Here is a 16,089-nt window from a genome sequence, read left to right on the forward strand (position 1 = left end):
GGGGGGGTTAAAAATCTATATAAATATGTTTGATGGGGGGGGGTAAAATTAATCGAGAAGAAGATTTTTTCATGGAAGAACACCTACGGATAGACAATTGGGGGGGTGCGTCATGGACATAAGGGGGGGTGGGCACCACTGCGTCACTGCATACATATTATGGCATAAACACCTTAGGCGCTCCTTGCAGATTCAAAGTAATATTTCAAATTATTGTTCATTCCAATTCTTACAGCAGAATGAATTACATTCTGCAAAAGGTTAGATTATGATCCTTTTCAAGATAAAATATTTCTACACTATTTCAAGTAAATTCACTATGAAAATATGAGAGGGCTCGAAGCCCCCAATTCCAAGTTCTACTGGCGTATTCTTGCTCTCGTTAACAATATTTTCTAATTACATTTTCGCTGTATTTCTGCAGTAACGCATCAACTCTCTTTCCTCCAGTTAAGAGGCCTAATTTCTGCGAAAATAAAATACTACTAACTGTACAGTAAATATGTGACACCTTCAAATAGATAAAAGATAATCGAAATGTGGAACAAGAGAATGTTAGACAATATTATTTTGCATGAGATACCGTTATCACGAGTCACCTAGTAACTTTCTGTTTGCTGCCATTTAGAAACGCAAAAATAAATGTCGATTTTCTAAATGGCTGGAAATCGAAAGTAGATAAGCGAGTTGTGGTAACGGTATCTCATGTAAAATAATATTGTCTAGCGAGCTCTTGTTCCACTTTTCGATTATCTTTTATCTATTTGAAGATACCACATAATTACTGTAAAAATAGCGGTATTTTAATTTCGCTTTGGTGGAGCCTCTTACGGAGTTGTTGTTGCTTTGTCACCGTAGACACCAGACTTTACATGATCTCAAAAGAAGTCGCTCAGTCTCTACAGTTGGCTTTACAGTGTTTACTAGATCTGCACTTTCATTCTATGTTCTAAGTGAACTCACCTGCAAGCAACAAGGGAAGCAACAACCTTGACAATTGCAAGGTCGGAAAAGATGAATTACTTCGTTGTTGTAATTATCCATAATTTTCATATCAAATGAACGGAGTGGACCACAGCACTGTCGTGTACAGAGATCAGAATGCTCTTCGGCTTTATACACAATCTGTCCTAGGCTGTTCTTAACTGTATATTTGTTTTCCGTTTCAAATCCTGTAACAACTGTTGAAAAAAAAAATAGTAAAATTCACCAATAACTTCTGAATACACATCAAGTACAAATATAAATAGAGAACTACGTCTACACAAAACTACTAAATAAAGTTGAAAAACTAATAAATCTCTCTGCTGTAGCCTAAAAATTGAGGTTGCGCTGGAATTTAAATGCCAGGTTATGTACGTACTTCTAATTAAGTTATACATGTGTTATTGTATATCGGCTTTTGTTGCTATCGTCACTGGATATTGAAGCCAATTTGCTGTGTGTTAGCCCAGAAAGCAAAACATAACGGAAATAGGAAAATGAGTCAGTTGTGACTTCAACATTTTTTCAAATTCAAGATGTAAACTGGCATGTAAATAGGGATGCGCACGAGACGAGTCGAGACAGAATTTTCCTGACAAAATTCGAGTCGAGACCCAGCTCTTCCAATAGAGAAATATACATTTTTCGAGTCGAGACATCACTTTCACAGCACATTTTTAAGACGAGACAGCCTCAAATCTTGTCTCGTGCTCATTCCTACATGTAAAGAGAGCAATACAGATTTGAGTCTTTTTAAGGGCATAATTTTCCATGTTTGTGCCTGAGAAAGAAAGAGCTGGTACGTACTTTACTTTCTACTAGAGGCAGAGGGGATCATTTCGGGTAGTATATTAAGTTACTTATTGATCGCCCCTTTTTCAGTTTCACAATAACATTTATATAATTTTGTAATTTTTTGTTACACTGATATTATAACTATTATAATCCTCTGAAATAAATTTCTCTTAGTTATGTTCAAAACATAATTCGCTCCCACAGTTATTCTTCATATATTTTGTCACAAATACTAGTACGTACATGGTTCAATATATGCTTCCTTAAACTTAAATTACATTATATTATAATATATATATATATAAATTTGTAAACTATACATACATGTGTAAGTGGGTCCTTCCTCAGTTTCTTCACATAACCGCCATTGGGATTCGGGCATTTTACTGATATTTATACGTATAGTATAATCCAGGGGCGGATCCAGGACCGACTTCTCGGGGCGGTAGGTTGTCATACTGTTACTTAGAGCTATTTTTAACAGCTTCAAACTCTGGAATGAGTTTTATTTATATGTATAAAATAAACTTTCCTCTTCTGGAAGGGGGAATCGCCCCCCTCCCCTCCGGATCCGCGACTGGTATAATCTCAGCCAGCATGGCCGTATTGTAATTTTAACTCCTACTTTTATTGTATAGTCGCGGACAAAATGTACACGTAAAAAAAAAAAAAAAAAAAAAACTAGCAATTAAATTATAACGTACGTTATGCTAATACGATCCACCGGAAAGCAAACAAAGATATAAATTAAAAATTTAGTTTATTCCAATCATATACTCACGCAGCTGTATTCACATAGTTCTTGTCTTTGTGGTGGCTCTCAACTGATTTTTTTAAATATATATTTTGACACCAGGGTCATTTTGTGGATTAGGATATACATGTCTTTATGTCATCTTGGCTTTTCCCACCCCTCTTGTTTACTTGTGCTTTTCCTGACCAATGTCGTCACAATGCTCCTGATCTGCAATCAGTGCTATTAGTACTGCGTGGATGTGAAAAGTTGAATATTTAATTCATTATACCCTTTATTATTTAAATGGGAATTTTCTGGTTGCAGTGAGTACACGTGTGATCTCGGGTGTGTTTTCTGGGAAGAAAAATGCAGTGATTTGATAAACAACTGAAGTACGAGAATGTTTCTGAGGGGAGAGAGAGAGAGATCCATGGATACCTTCAGAAATAGAGGAAATTCCACAACCGTGGACGTCACAGCTTGTTTTTCTCTTGAAATCAGATGTATGATGTAAGAATCACGAAACATTGCGATCATATACAAACAAGTTAATTCTAACAAACTGAAAATATGGTGTGTGTTTGTTTGCGGTCAACCAGAACTCTCTGCTATGACTTAAATGAATTTTATACATTATTTCATGGGAATTTTATATTATATCTCACCTCTCACCTTTTTGAAAGTAAAAGGATTCCCAATGGTGGATTTTACGGAGGCCCCCTGTATTAGCAAATGAATGGGAGTCTACTGGGAAAGGAGTTTGAAAGCTTCAAGTTGTACGTAGCTCATGTTACGCAAACTCTCTGTAAAGACAATAGAGCGAGCGCGATAGCCAGTATACCTTCAAGGAGAGCACTTGCTGTACTGCCGCACCGGGAACCGAATCTTGGGTTATTAGCGTTAGATTTGTGCGTTCTCTCTTTTTATTTATGAGGAAACTACATAAGACATGTAAAGAAGAGCCCTTCCTCAAAACACGAGAGTGCTACACATCACGGAATTGTTAATGATTCAACGTCCCAATAGTCCCGGGTTCGATTCCCGGTGGAGGCAGTCTGTCAAAAAAGTGTAAAACGCTTTTTCAGGCCAGTGACCCTGAATGAGGATATTCCGGGGTTTTCCTGATTCACACCAGACAAATGCCGGTGTGGTACCTAACTTATAGGTCCCAGGCCGCTTCCTTCCTTCCCTTTCCCCGGATTGTGTACTCGCCAAGGGACGTCATCCCTCAAAACGTGACGGGCTAAATGGCCTTATATACCGAAAGCCCAGAAATCTAAATCCTAAATCAACGCCCCAATATTAATATATGCAATACTGTGTATCTCAAAATAACATTTTATGACGGTTGTTTTTATCTCGTGGGCAACGTCTTAAATTGATGCTTCAGAATGGCGTGGATATATCTAGTCTCGGGATATACGTCCCGTATCGCTACTTTTGTGTGTACTACTAGTTTCGAAGATTTTAATTCGCACTAGCACGGTATAAAAATATTGTCTCGTGGACAAGAGCAGTGTTCAAAATTTTAGTTTATTTCGTCTCGTCCGGTTTTAGCATAATGTTCCATCTCATTAAGTCTTGAGTGCAATACTATTTTTTAACGGACTAATTCTAAGTTAGAATTAAACAGGATTAACTTACATACATGATTTCAGTTATAATTATTATGTAGCAAAGCCTTCGGTTCGCTATAGATTAGACAGTGGTTCTCGAACTTGTTACAGCGACCCACATTAAATAATATTAAGCATTTTGTGGCCCATCTAATGGTGGTGTATTTCAAAGCAATTAAATTTTGTAAATGATATCTCTAATTCCAGTTCGTTCAATAACATTTCGTGTGAGTGATTACTATGAAATTTATTTGGGGATGTTGTAAACACCCCGAATGGCCATGAATGTTAAAATTTTAATAAATCAAAATTTAATTGGTTTGTTTTATGTCCATCGTAAATATCTCACTTTCAAACTAAATTGTAGGGTGAATTTATAAATATAGTAGTACTATCGGTACGAGCATATCAGTCTGTGACGATCGAGCAAGTGTAATATAAATTCCCTTCTGAATGGTGGGGTACTGACTGCCACGGGTGCTGACTGCCACAGCCAATTATTGGTGCTGATTGCCATGACTGGCGCTGATTGCCAATATCAAGGTGCTCACTCCCACAAGCCTGAGAGAAAGTTACTAGACGTAACATTACCAAACGCAAAGAAGCATGAAAGAAACGTGATGAACCGTAGGATGGTGGTGTTCAGACCAACTCCTAACAAAGGTAAACAGGTCTCTGTATGTACACTCATGTCCAAAATTATTGTCGCATGACTATAAATATGTTGTTCTAGTAATATAATTTGATAACGAATTCGCCCGGTATTTCTTATAATGTTAGTATGTGTATAATCGGCAAAGACAAGTATGTGGTAAATTTCATGTCCAAAGAGCAGTAAATAAGAACAATAAAACGAAAATAAAATTTTCTTGTCCATTTAGTTACATTTTATTTTACTCATTATGATTTTCTTATTTATAATTATTTTCCTATGAAATTTACCATAAAAATACATTTCCTGATTATACACATAGTATCAGTATTAAAAGAACTCTGCAAAATCATTATCAAATTATATTCTTACAAGAAGACAGTTATAGATATGCGACAATAATTTTGGACATGAGTGTACTTTCAGTTTTGTCAGGGAGCGGTGCGTACAAAATTGGTACGATTTGTGTGTTCTCACTTGAACTCCCTATGTCATCATGAACTGTGTACAGCTGCACAAATTGTTTCGAGCAGCTCTTGAAAGTTCCACCAAAAAAGCACTGCTGGTTGTCCCTCACAATGGAAGTTAAGGAGAAAGCACTCGCTTGCAGAGAAACTAAGCATGCCATTTGAAGCCCCAATTCATGCTGATTACAAGGAGCTAATAACGCTCCTGTACGATTGAGAACGGTTCGAGATATTCAATTTGGAAGTTTATATGAGAAAATGAGGATATACGCATTTATACGCTTTAAGTACAATATAATTAGTAACGAATGTTGACATACGAATTGATAGCTATAGGAAGTAACAGAAAAAAAGTTTCGCAATAACTAACGGGTTTGTTAAATACAATTAGTCATCACACTGTTCACAATAATCATAGGTTAGAGATGAGAATTGATCACTGTTGTTCTTCTGTCTTATGAAGAAATGATGCAGGCAAAAGACTCCCTTGCACCATGAACATTTTATATGTGTAATTGCGTTGCATCCGTCAAGGGAAGTTCGCAGAACCAAAGCAAAAAGCAAATTCGACAAGCGATTCAAAAGTTATAGGCCTATAATTTGTTCGTAACCTGCCTTGTAAAACGCAAACTGAAACAATCCAATGTATAGCGGTGATCAGAAGTGATTCGTATGGACACAAACTTTATTTGATTGTTTCGTTGGTACATTATAACGTCCGGATGAAGAAGTTTCATATTATGTACACATCTCCTTCCATAATCTTTGATTGATCGGAATCAAAACACATCAAATGGTTGCACAAATCGATGCCACATAGATTTGCTGTAATGATTACTAAATTAATCCCTACTAAATCAATTAATAATCATAAATTTAGTACTGAGGGATTAATTCCTCTCTCTTTCCAAATACAGTTTCTCCCAGGCTCGTGGCAGTCAGCACCTTCATATTTGCAATCAGTGACAGTCGTGGCAATCAGCACCAATAATTGGTTGTGGCAGTCAGCACCTATCCTTCTGAATAACCGTATATAAAAATTTTACTCATGCGCAAAGCGGGTTAAAATGTTTGCTAGAAAAGTAACTCGCAGCTAATTTCTCGCGACGCAATGCTCAACTCCGTGACAGATTTTGACTCACCCACTCTTTTTCCATCCTAATCAAACATCTCGACAGACTGTACAACAGGGCAGGGCTCTAAATAACCACTTAGTTTTAATCTCATTAACAAACGCTTGCAATTTTCATTTTCTGAATAGTGTTTAACAATATATCATTCTGCATCAAAATAAAATTTTCCACGATTAAAAAGGTAAAACTTCTCGCAACCCCCTAAAAATACGGTCCACGACCCACACTTTGAGAAACACTGGATCAGAATTGTGGCCATCTAACTTGTTAGTCCGTATTCTTCATAGTTTATATGTGTAGTTATTCAAGAATTTCGTTATAAGCATAACCAATACCGCATATAGCGGCATCCATGAGCATCAACCAAACAAATAGTGTAGGTGCCATCACGGAGACAAACGATAGCGAATGTAACATCTTTTGGCATAACTAGGCATTATTAGAGAATTAACAATAACTTTTATTTTTATTATTATTATTATTATTATTATTATTATTATTATTATATTATTATTATATTATAAATATTATTATTATATTATTATATTATAAATATTATTATTATTATTATTATTATTATTATTATTATTATTATTATTATTATTATTATTATTATTATTATTATTATTATTAAGCAGTACATACAAAACAAAGTCCTATGCACTGTATCCTAAGGTATGGATTTTGTTGTATTTTGAAAAACGGAATCCAAATTTCAGAACCCCCAGCATTGGATAGAGAGGAGACAGGTTTCTCGCCCATAAAACAAAACTGACAGCCAACCGTCCTAGGGTTTCGAAATTTGGATTCTGTGTAACATGCAGTACATCGAATAAATACCCTGGCGTCCACTGCACTTTTTTTTTTTTTTTTTTTTTTTTTTTTTGTGATTATTATTATTAATGTTAATTGTTTTGAGAAGAGTTTGCACATACTAGCAAAGGAGAGGAAAATTGAATTATTGTGAAAGCATTCTAGAACCAAACAGTAGTTCTGTAACTATTTGATTGGTACCTTAATTGTCAATTCTTTATAACCTTCAAACAAGTCTGAAATATTTTGTCACCAATTTTGGTACAGTTACAGGAGCTGGAACACCTACATTTAGTAGTTTTGTTTTCTTGTGTGATGTTCTTACTGTGATGTCATTTACATGTATATGGTTTAGGATAGGCAAAGAGGCCAATATTAAAATACGATACACTAATCTTAGAATCAACAACACCGAATGTAATAGTGAAATATGAATATAGGAGGTGCTCATAGAAATTTTCTTCTGTTGCCTAACCTTAAACGTAACAGATGTTAGTTTGATTTATATACAGGGTGAACCTGAAAGTTGTGCACAAACTCTGGGAGGCGATTCGTCACATCAAAAGAACACAAACATGTTGCATGTTGCTGAATTTTGCGTCGTGTACGAGTGACAGGGGTGTCAACTTGAAATCGACAATTGAATCCTGACAATTGGAACAGAACAGAACAGAAATACGTCCCAGTGGCGGATCTAGCCCAGGGCGGGAGGACCTTGCCCCTATTTTAATTTAATAATAATTTAAGCTATTATTTTTATATTTTTGAAAGTTTCTGCTAAACTCATGATATAACTATTATAATCTGCGTTCTGGCTGCCCCAACCCCCCGTTTTTACCTTCTACACCCGCCTCTGAAGATGTGCACAATCTATCTCTGTCTGCGCCACTGCCGAAATGTACCACTTTGCTGATGTTCATAGCCACATTTAACTATAGTGCTGCCAAAATGTCTTGAGCCGTGGCAAAAATGCGAACTAAAGCTCACACCCTCCCACACCCACGCGTTGAGCCAATAAGGGTTCAGCTGTTGCTAAGCTAGACAGTCTTAGAGAAAGGGAGTGGAATTCCTTCTGCCGATAGCAGCGCTAGGAACGGAAGACTAGGTGTCAAGCCAATGTGGTACGTTTATAGTGTTGATGTCGCGAATCACTTCCCGCAGTTTATCTTTCTGTTCCGTTCCAATTGTCAGGATTCCAATTGTCGATTCCAAATTGGCACCCCCTGTCATTCGTGCACGACGCCGAATTTGACAACATACAAGAGGACTGTCTTCTTTTCATATCACGAATCACCTCCCGAGTTTGTGCATATCTTATTGTCACATTCCAAAAAAGAGCTAAATTATCGTGTAAACAAAAGATTAGAAATACCTTCTAGAATTTCTACTTGCTGATGAACTAGAAGCTGGTCAATTGTAGAAAGGTATTCCAGACCTTGCGGACAATTTGGGACTTGCTGCGGTATAGGCATCCAAATTCCACCTGTAAAATAAAACGTTCAGAGTCATTATGGTTACTTAAACACACAATTAACAATTAGTACGTCGTGCGTACTATGCTGGAGAAGTTAATAACTTAATTCGCTCTAAGTACACTTTTGTTCAAAATGATTGTCGCATATGCAGTGGTGCCCCCCCTTATGTCCATGACGCACCCCCCCAATTGTCTATCCGTAGGTGTTCTTCCATGAAAAAATCTTCTTTTCGATTAATTTTACCCCCCCCCCCCATCAAACATATTTATATAGATTTTTAACCCCCCCAAATATTTCAATGGCGCAGTTTGCGTCATAGCCCCCCCCCCTTGTGGGCACCCCTGGCATATGTATAACTGTCTTCTTTTAAGAATATAATTTGATAATGATTTTGCAGAGTACTTTTAATACTGATACTATGTGTAGAATCGGGAAATGTATATTTGTGGTAAATTTTATGGAAAAAGAATTATAAATACGAAAATTAGAATGAGTAAAACGAAATGTTGCTAAATGGACAAGAAAGTTTTATTTTCGTTTTATTGTTCTTATTTACTGCTCTTTTGATATGAAATTTGCCACATACATGTCTTTCCCGATTATACACATGCTAACATCATAAGAAATACCTGGCGAATTCGTTATCAAATTATATTCCTACAACAACATATTTATAGACATGCGACAATAATTTTGGACATGAGTGTACAGCGGGGGACACTTCTAAATGGTACAGCCATATGGAGATTTACGGCTAAGGTGTACCATTTAGAAGTGTCCCCCGCTGTACAATTACTACATTAAAAAAGCAACTCCAAAAGTTCAAAGAATCTAACACAGTTAACTCTAGGAGCTCATCCGTGGCTAAGCAGTTAGCATACGCGCCTTTGGCGTGGGAGACCAGGGTTCGATTCCCGGCGGGAACCCATGTGGTTCGGATTCCACGTTACTCAGTAGGTCCACGTTTCATATAGCCTCGCTGCTGTAAGGGACGTTAAAATCAACTCAACAGTTAACTCTACAGCATTAAAGAAGAAATGACACAAACACTACACTCTATACAGAGCGATTTTATCCTATCGAAGCTTTAAAAAAAAAAAAAAAAAAATCAAACCAATCTTCCGTTCGAAAATTTAGAAAAAAGGTTAAAATATCTTACTTATAGATGTTATCACCAAGCGCTCATTCCAGATATTTCGATCTTTAATATGTTTCAGTGTGAATTTTTGTCTTTCGTGTCTTTATAGAGAATTAACATGGGCTGTAAACTGAGACAAGACTTTGAATCCAATGTACTTAGCGGGCTCCCCATCATACCTCTCTATTCCAAGGGAACTCCAGAACCACTCCAGTGACTACAGTTCGGTCTTTAATGCGTTATCACCGAGTAACTCTTCTCTTTCGTGGAGCAGCTTCGTCGTGGCTTTCGCCCTTAATTATTTTCTGTTCGTGACTATTCCCCCAAAGTAATGAGTCCGTGTGAAAAAGTCCTTCGTTTTACCGAAATAGGGGTCAAAACGAGGAAGTTATTTGACGTTACTATTTCTTAATCAACAACTGAAACAAAGGGATACATCATAAGAGAAAAAAATGGTCTAAAAGGCAGTGAGTCTCTTGCGCACAAGATGGCGTTAGTATTCCAAATCTCCGAGTGTTAGTCACAGTACGTCAAGCCTAATGCCTTGACAGCTGGCAATTGAAACTAGTAGATGTGCTAAAAGGATTGGAATTTTCATAATCAGACGCAAAGTACTATCCCCGAGAAAATAAGATAACCTTCCACGAAACTGCGCTACATTTCATTTCGAAAAGGGCCCAAATCCTGTGCAGGCCCGTAAGAAATTTGTGCTCATTATGGGCAAGATGCACTATGAAATGCAACAGCGAAAATATGGTTCAGTTGCTTTCATTCTGGACATTACGATATCCGAAATGCTCCTCGCAGCGGAACACCAATCATAGCAAAATTGGATATATTGAACCTGGCAGAGATCTGCGACAATCGCAATCCTGGCTGCGGTAGACAATCTACATATAATGCTCTACTTTCTAAGAGCGAAGAGTTTAGCTAGAATGTGTTGTGTTCAGGAGCAATCTGAGTAAGGTTGAAAACATATTCGGCCGCCACTCGATTTCACTTCTCCCGGCGATAACGTGGGCAACAAATGAGCCCAATAGAAAAAGATGTCATATCGCCGTTCATGATGTAGTTCCTGAAATCGCCACGAGATGGCAGCAGCCCGTTTTGGTCGCCACCAAGGATTTTATAAATAGAGGATCTGCCCATATGTATCTTCATCCTATTAAATCGATGAAGCCAAAAAACAACCGAGCATCGGCACGTCTGATTAGCTACTTTCGTTTCCGCCATGTTGTTGGCTGAAAAAATTGCGATCCTATTGGGCGGATTGGGCAGAGTAGGGGTGGCGAAACTGTGACGTATGGCTTCAAGATTTTGTGGTAAGGGCAGATCCTCTATTTTATAAGATCCTTGGTCGGCACCAAAACTACATTTGGAAAGATAATACTGAAAGAATGTTAAGATTCCAAATTCTTGAAACTAAAACAATTGAATCGCGAGTGGAACATTTACAGAATGTGATATACATAATATTACTAACAAGCATAAAAGTATATGATCAGAAAACAATAACATGATGGCTGTACGCGGGCGGGGATAAAAGTGGATCTGAAAAGGTAGGGGGATACTTGACGTCATACCATCCCCCGTGCCTATCTTTCCTTATTGTAATTTTTTTAGAACGTATTTTCCGAAGTTTGGTGACGACGTCCCCGCACTTTTACCCCTAACTGTACGACAATTTGTAATTAAAACCCAAAAATAAAGCATGACATTATATCTGATGATTTTTTTGAACGGTTGTATTTCATTCGGGCATACTTTAAAGCAGATATTGGAAACGAATCGTCCCTTAGGCCAAACCCGTCTCTTCATGTTCGCTGCAGTAGTCCGCAATGCATCCTGTGTGACGTTTGCAATTTCACTTGAGTTTCTAGCTCGCAAGTGTTACAGTATTCATCTGTTATCACGGTACATACGATCCGTTCAGATAACCCCATAGAAACTGATCTGGGGACGTAAGATCAGCGGGGTCAAATTCTTACAAACGATCCGACCACCAAAGCAAGTTTTTATTAAGGCCATACTTTCATGAGGCGTGTGGCGTTCAATCCTCTTCCAACGAGAATCGAATTCAGGAACGTATTGCACACATACTTCCGCATTAGCCACTAAACAACTGAAGAGAGGTGTAAAAATTAAAAGTGGATTTACAATATCAACGATAGCCCTATCTACACAAACTCAATTCAATGAAAATTTGCGTGACTTAGCTAATATGAATATATATCTATGTATATTATAGAATACGTACCTGAGGTCGGCTGAGTCACTATTGGCTGTCCTGGAGTAGGGTATCCTGGTTGGCCGCCCGGAAGAGGATATGGTGGCTGGCCAGGGACTGGATACATCGGCTGGCCTGGTTGTACTGAAGGCGGATACCCAGGCTGTTCAATTGGTGGATATCCTGGCTGAGTTTGTGGTGGATAACCAGGTGGTGGAGCATAACCTGGTGGATGTGGTGGGTAACTACCACCTAAAAAAAATAAAACAATTCGTTAGGTTTTTATTTTAACTATCATGAACTTATAAACTAGTATTTCTTCAGTACGCTTCCTGATACAGCCATCAGTAAACAACCGTAAACATACATGTTTGCGAATAATTTCGAAGAAATTGAACTACAGTTTGTGGTACAACCACCAGAAAAACATCCTGCAAGCTACAAATTCAAATTCTTTGACAGTAACCTCCGAAGAAATTGACCGGCGCTTCATGAAGCATCTACTAGCAAACTACCCTAAAACCTACAAACTCTAAATTTATCCGATGACACTGAACCAGTTTAATATTTTCAGTACTAGGCCTACGCAGAGAGAATCGCGTCATCTCTATGTCAAAGAAGACCTTATCAAAATCGTTCCAACCGCAGTGTGCGAATTAGATAATTTATATTTGGGCGGGGGGATAAAATTAGGCCATGAGGACGTAGAGTCTGAAGGTGCAATAATTCAAAATAAGACAATAATGCCTTACTCCCCATTACCACCACGCGCGCACACAAATATGATATGACATCTGTAATAAATAAGGGATTTATTAATTCAATAAATCGCCAAGTGAACTTTGTGGTGGACAAACACCGTGTGCGTGGGTTTCCTCGAGATTCTCCTGTTCCTCCCATTTTCTTCATTCCACCATTTCATTCATTTCTCATCATCACCGTCTCCTTTAACCTAGCCGGAAAAAGTGTGGGACGTAAAACTCAAAGATTTAATTTTATTTCTATAAACCTACCGACAATAACTATGTATATACATTGTTTGACACGCACACACTTAAATTTTCTGAATGTGTTTAAATGTATTCACTCTTATGCTCGTAGCTCTCTAAGGTTTATTTACTTAATTCGGCCAGAGCGATAGCGATGGTCACAAGCATATGTTAATTTTTCAGCTCATGTTGAAATCTTCCTCTTTGCCAAGGTGACCAGAACTTTTACTTATAAAAACGGGACGCATACGAATCGGCGACGGGGGGAGAGGGACTTCCACATTGCATTTTGGGACTCAGAAGTGTTTTCAATTTACAAAATACACAAGTAAGAATGATAACACAGCGTTTCTAACTTAAGTACTACCCAAAAATACTTTTAACTACTTCAACAATCAGAATTACCACTCAATTCCCACTTGGACCACGGAACACTGAATTCTCATTTGAATATTCAGAAGTTCTAGGCACGGCTGAACCTTCCCAATGAGTGTTGGTACGGAAGAGTGTAGAATTAGCATTGACCATTTATATTTTGAATAATTACGGGACACCTGCGTCATGTTTCCTTAAACACGGGACATTTAAGCGTCCCGTTTGAGAATCAGAAAAAAGCGGGACAACAGTTGAAAATAAGGGACTGTCCCGGCTAAAACGGGACGTCTGGTCACCTTGCTCTTTGCGTTATTACACACAGCCTTGCGGAAGAACACCTATTTCAGTAAAATTATCAGTTAAACTGGACTTACTTTCTAAAACAATCTACGTATTAGCCTATCATGCGAGAAATGGATTGTTGCTCGTCCCAATTTCTGTCATCAAGGTCAAATGGAAGGTCAAATGTTTAAAAAAAAAAACTCCCAATTCAAATTTCGAGCTTGTTGTTCTACTTCCCGCTAATGCTGCGCTCTTTTTTTCTTTTTCAAATATCGATTCCGTGACGGAGCTCAAGAAATCAACACTTACAATTACTTTCCTGTTAGATTACAACCGAGTTGATTCACTATGTGCTACATTATCGAATGAAATATAAACATTGCATTGAAGTTTTCCAGACAGCATTATTTGCGTGAATAACAAACTGTATAGCGAAACGAAAGATGGAAAGTGAAAGGTTTACTTTAAAAAGCCCACTCCAGTTGAAGTGCTTATACAGACACGGGACAATAAACGACACGGAGAATCGGTTGATTTAGCAAATGCTGAAACAAATCTTATGCGCTTACTCACTGCTCTCATTGCGACACATCCTCAGCATGTACGTTAACATATCGCCACGAGAGAATATACAGTGTGTTTAAAAAAGAACTCCCAAGTTTTAATGTGTCCTAGAATCTGTACAAAGTGACATACAGTATTCTAGTTTGTGGTGTTTGATTCATCAACTCTCCAAGTTTGGCTCCCCTGCAGTTGGTAGGTCTGCTTGACCTTCAGACGGCACCACTGCCGTTTGTTTCCTCTGTTTCCTCAGTTCAATTCAGGCAGGCGTGCAGTGCAGAGCAACTCAGCAACAATGTGTACTCCGCAACAGAAAGCGCAGTGTGTTATTTGGCTTGTGAAATATGGGGCCACAAAAAATGTGTACAGTGAAAAGATCAGAGACATCAATTATTTACGGGAAAGAATCGTCGCGGCGGTTGGAACAGTTACACCTGAAGTGTTGGTGAATACGTGGCGAGAAGTGGAATATCGTCTCGACGTGTGCAGGGCCACAAATGGATCCCACGTTGAAGTCTACCAACATTAAACAAAATTTGAAGGAATTCTCTTTCATGATATGTACTCATTGATGTAAGTTTTCATTCATTTCCCAACTAAATTTATACTTAAAACTAGAGAGTTCTTTTTCAAACACCCTGTATAGGCCGAACTCAGATTTTGAGTACAGTTTCAAAAGTTCATTTCCGTAAACTGTAAAAAGCAGTTATAGGCAATAATAGTCCGTTTAAGTTCTATGAAGTTCACTTGTTCTATTTATTGGATATAATGAATATTATACAAACTTGAAAAATAAAATGAGATAGGCCTACAATAAAAATGAAAACAGCATGATAATCGATACAAATGTAGAGGATGAATATGATATATCCGACCGCAAAGTATGATGGAAGAAGCTATTTGTTTACTTCTTGGCCAACCGCTAAGAGCATTTATAAATCCATATGTGACTTTGTATGTGCAAATATAAAAAGGTACCAAGAAAGTTATGTCGCTTCTGTGGAGGTCTGTGTTCAATTAGTCCTCACACCATGAGTTGAATGCGAATGGAGATAAACGAAGGTTGGTATGGGTGTATCCAACATACTATCTGGTTGTGGCACTTCAGTTACATCGTGAACTTGCGTAAGGACAGAGTGAACATGGGACCTCCACGGAGCGTCATAAGGGCGTGTATGCTGTACGAGTTCAAACTGGGATCAGATTCCGCTGCAGCAGGGCGGAAGATATGGCAGGCCTTTGTTGAGTGTGTCGTAACTACGTGGACAGTGCAGTGGTGGTTTAACAAGTTTAAGCACGATGACGAAACACTCGAAGACACAGCACGTGCCGGAAGACCAACACATATACAAAATGAAGATCTTCAGCAACAATTATGGCGAACCTTGGCCAGACATGTAAGGAACTGCGACTACAATTTAGTGTGAGTGGAGAAATCATTCGCCAACATCTCCATCAACTTGGGAAGCACTACAAGTTGGGTCAATGGGTCTCACATGATTTAACTCCGGGCCAGAAGGCAATGCAAGCACCTATGTTTTCTTTGCTGTCTCGTCTGAGAAAGGAGCGATTTCTGGACAGGATGTTGACATGTGATGAGAAGTGGGTCCTGTACGAAGCTCCACGGCGCAATCATTGTTCAGCATCCCATGAACAGCTTTGATAGCAGCCGAAACCAGCACTGCACCAGAAGAAGGTTATCGTGTGTGTTTGGTGGGACTGCTCTCGGTATCGAGCATCAGAAAGTGCTACCAGATGGTCAGAGCATCACTGCAACTGTGCACTGTCAGCAGTTGAGCCGTGTTCAAGAAAAACTCAAACTCTGGAGCCAGCACTTCTGAATCGG

At 38.3% G+C, this 16,089-nt stretch overlaps 1 protein-coding gene across 5 annotated transcripts in view; it reads right to left on the reverse strand.

Annotated features, from left to right (window-relative positions):
* The window catches only part of LOC145684351 (phospholipid scramblase 1-like), a 65,453-nt gene that overhangs the window by 14,066 nt on the left and 35,298 nt on the right, over positions 1-16,089 (reverse strand). For all 5 annotated transcript variants that reach the window (XM_081756569.1, XM_081756570.1, XM_081756568.1 and 2 more), the window contains 3 exons: positions 12,067-12,288; positions 8,569-8,679; positions 964-1,181 (listed from right to left, as the gene is read on the reverse strand). In XM_081756569.1, coding sequence (XP_081612695.1) covers positions 964-1,181; positions 8,569-8,679; positions 12,067-12,288 — 551 coding nt within the window. The remainder of the gene's footprint in view (positions 1-963; positions 1,182-8,568; positions 8,680-12,066; positions 12,289-16,089) is intronic.

Source organism: Thermobia domestica, chromosome 4, assembly GCF_964235325.1.
Source record: "Thermobia domestica chromosome 4, izTheDome1.hap1.1, whole genome shotgun sequence".
Lineage (NCBI taxonomy): Eukaryota > Metazoa > Arthropoda > Insecta > Zygentoma > Lepismatidae > Thermobia > Thermobia domestica.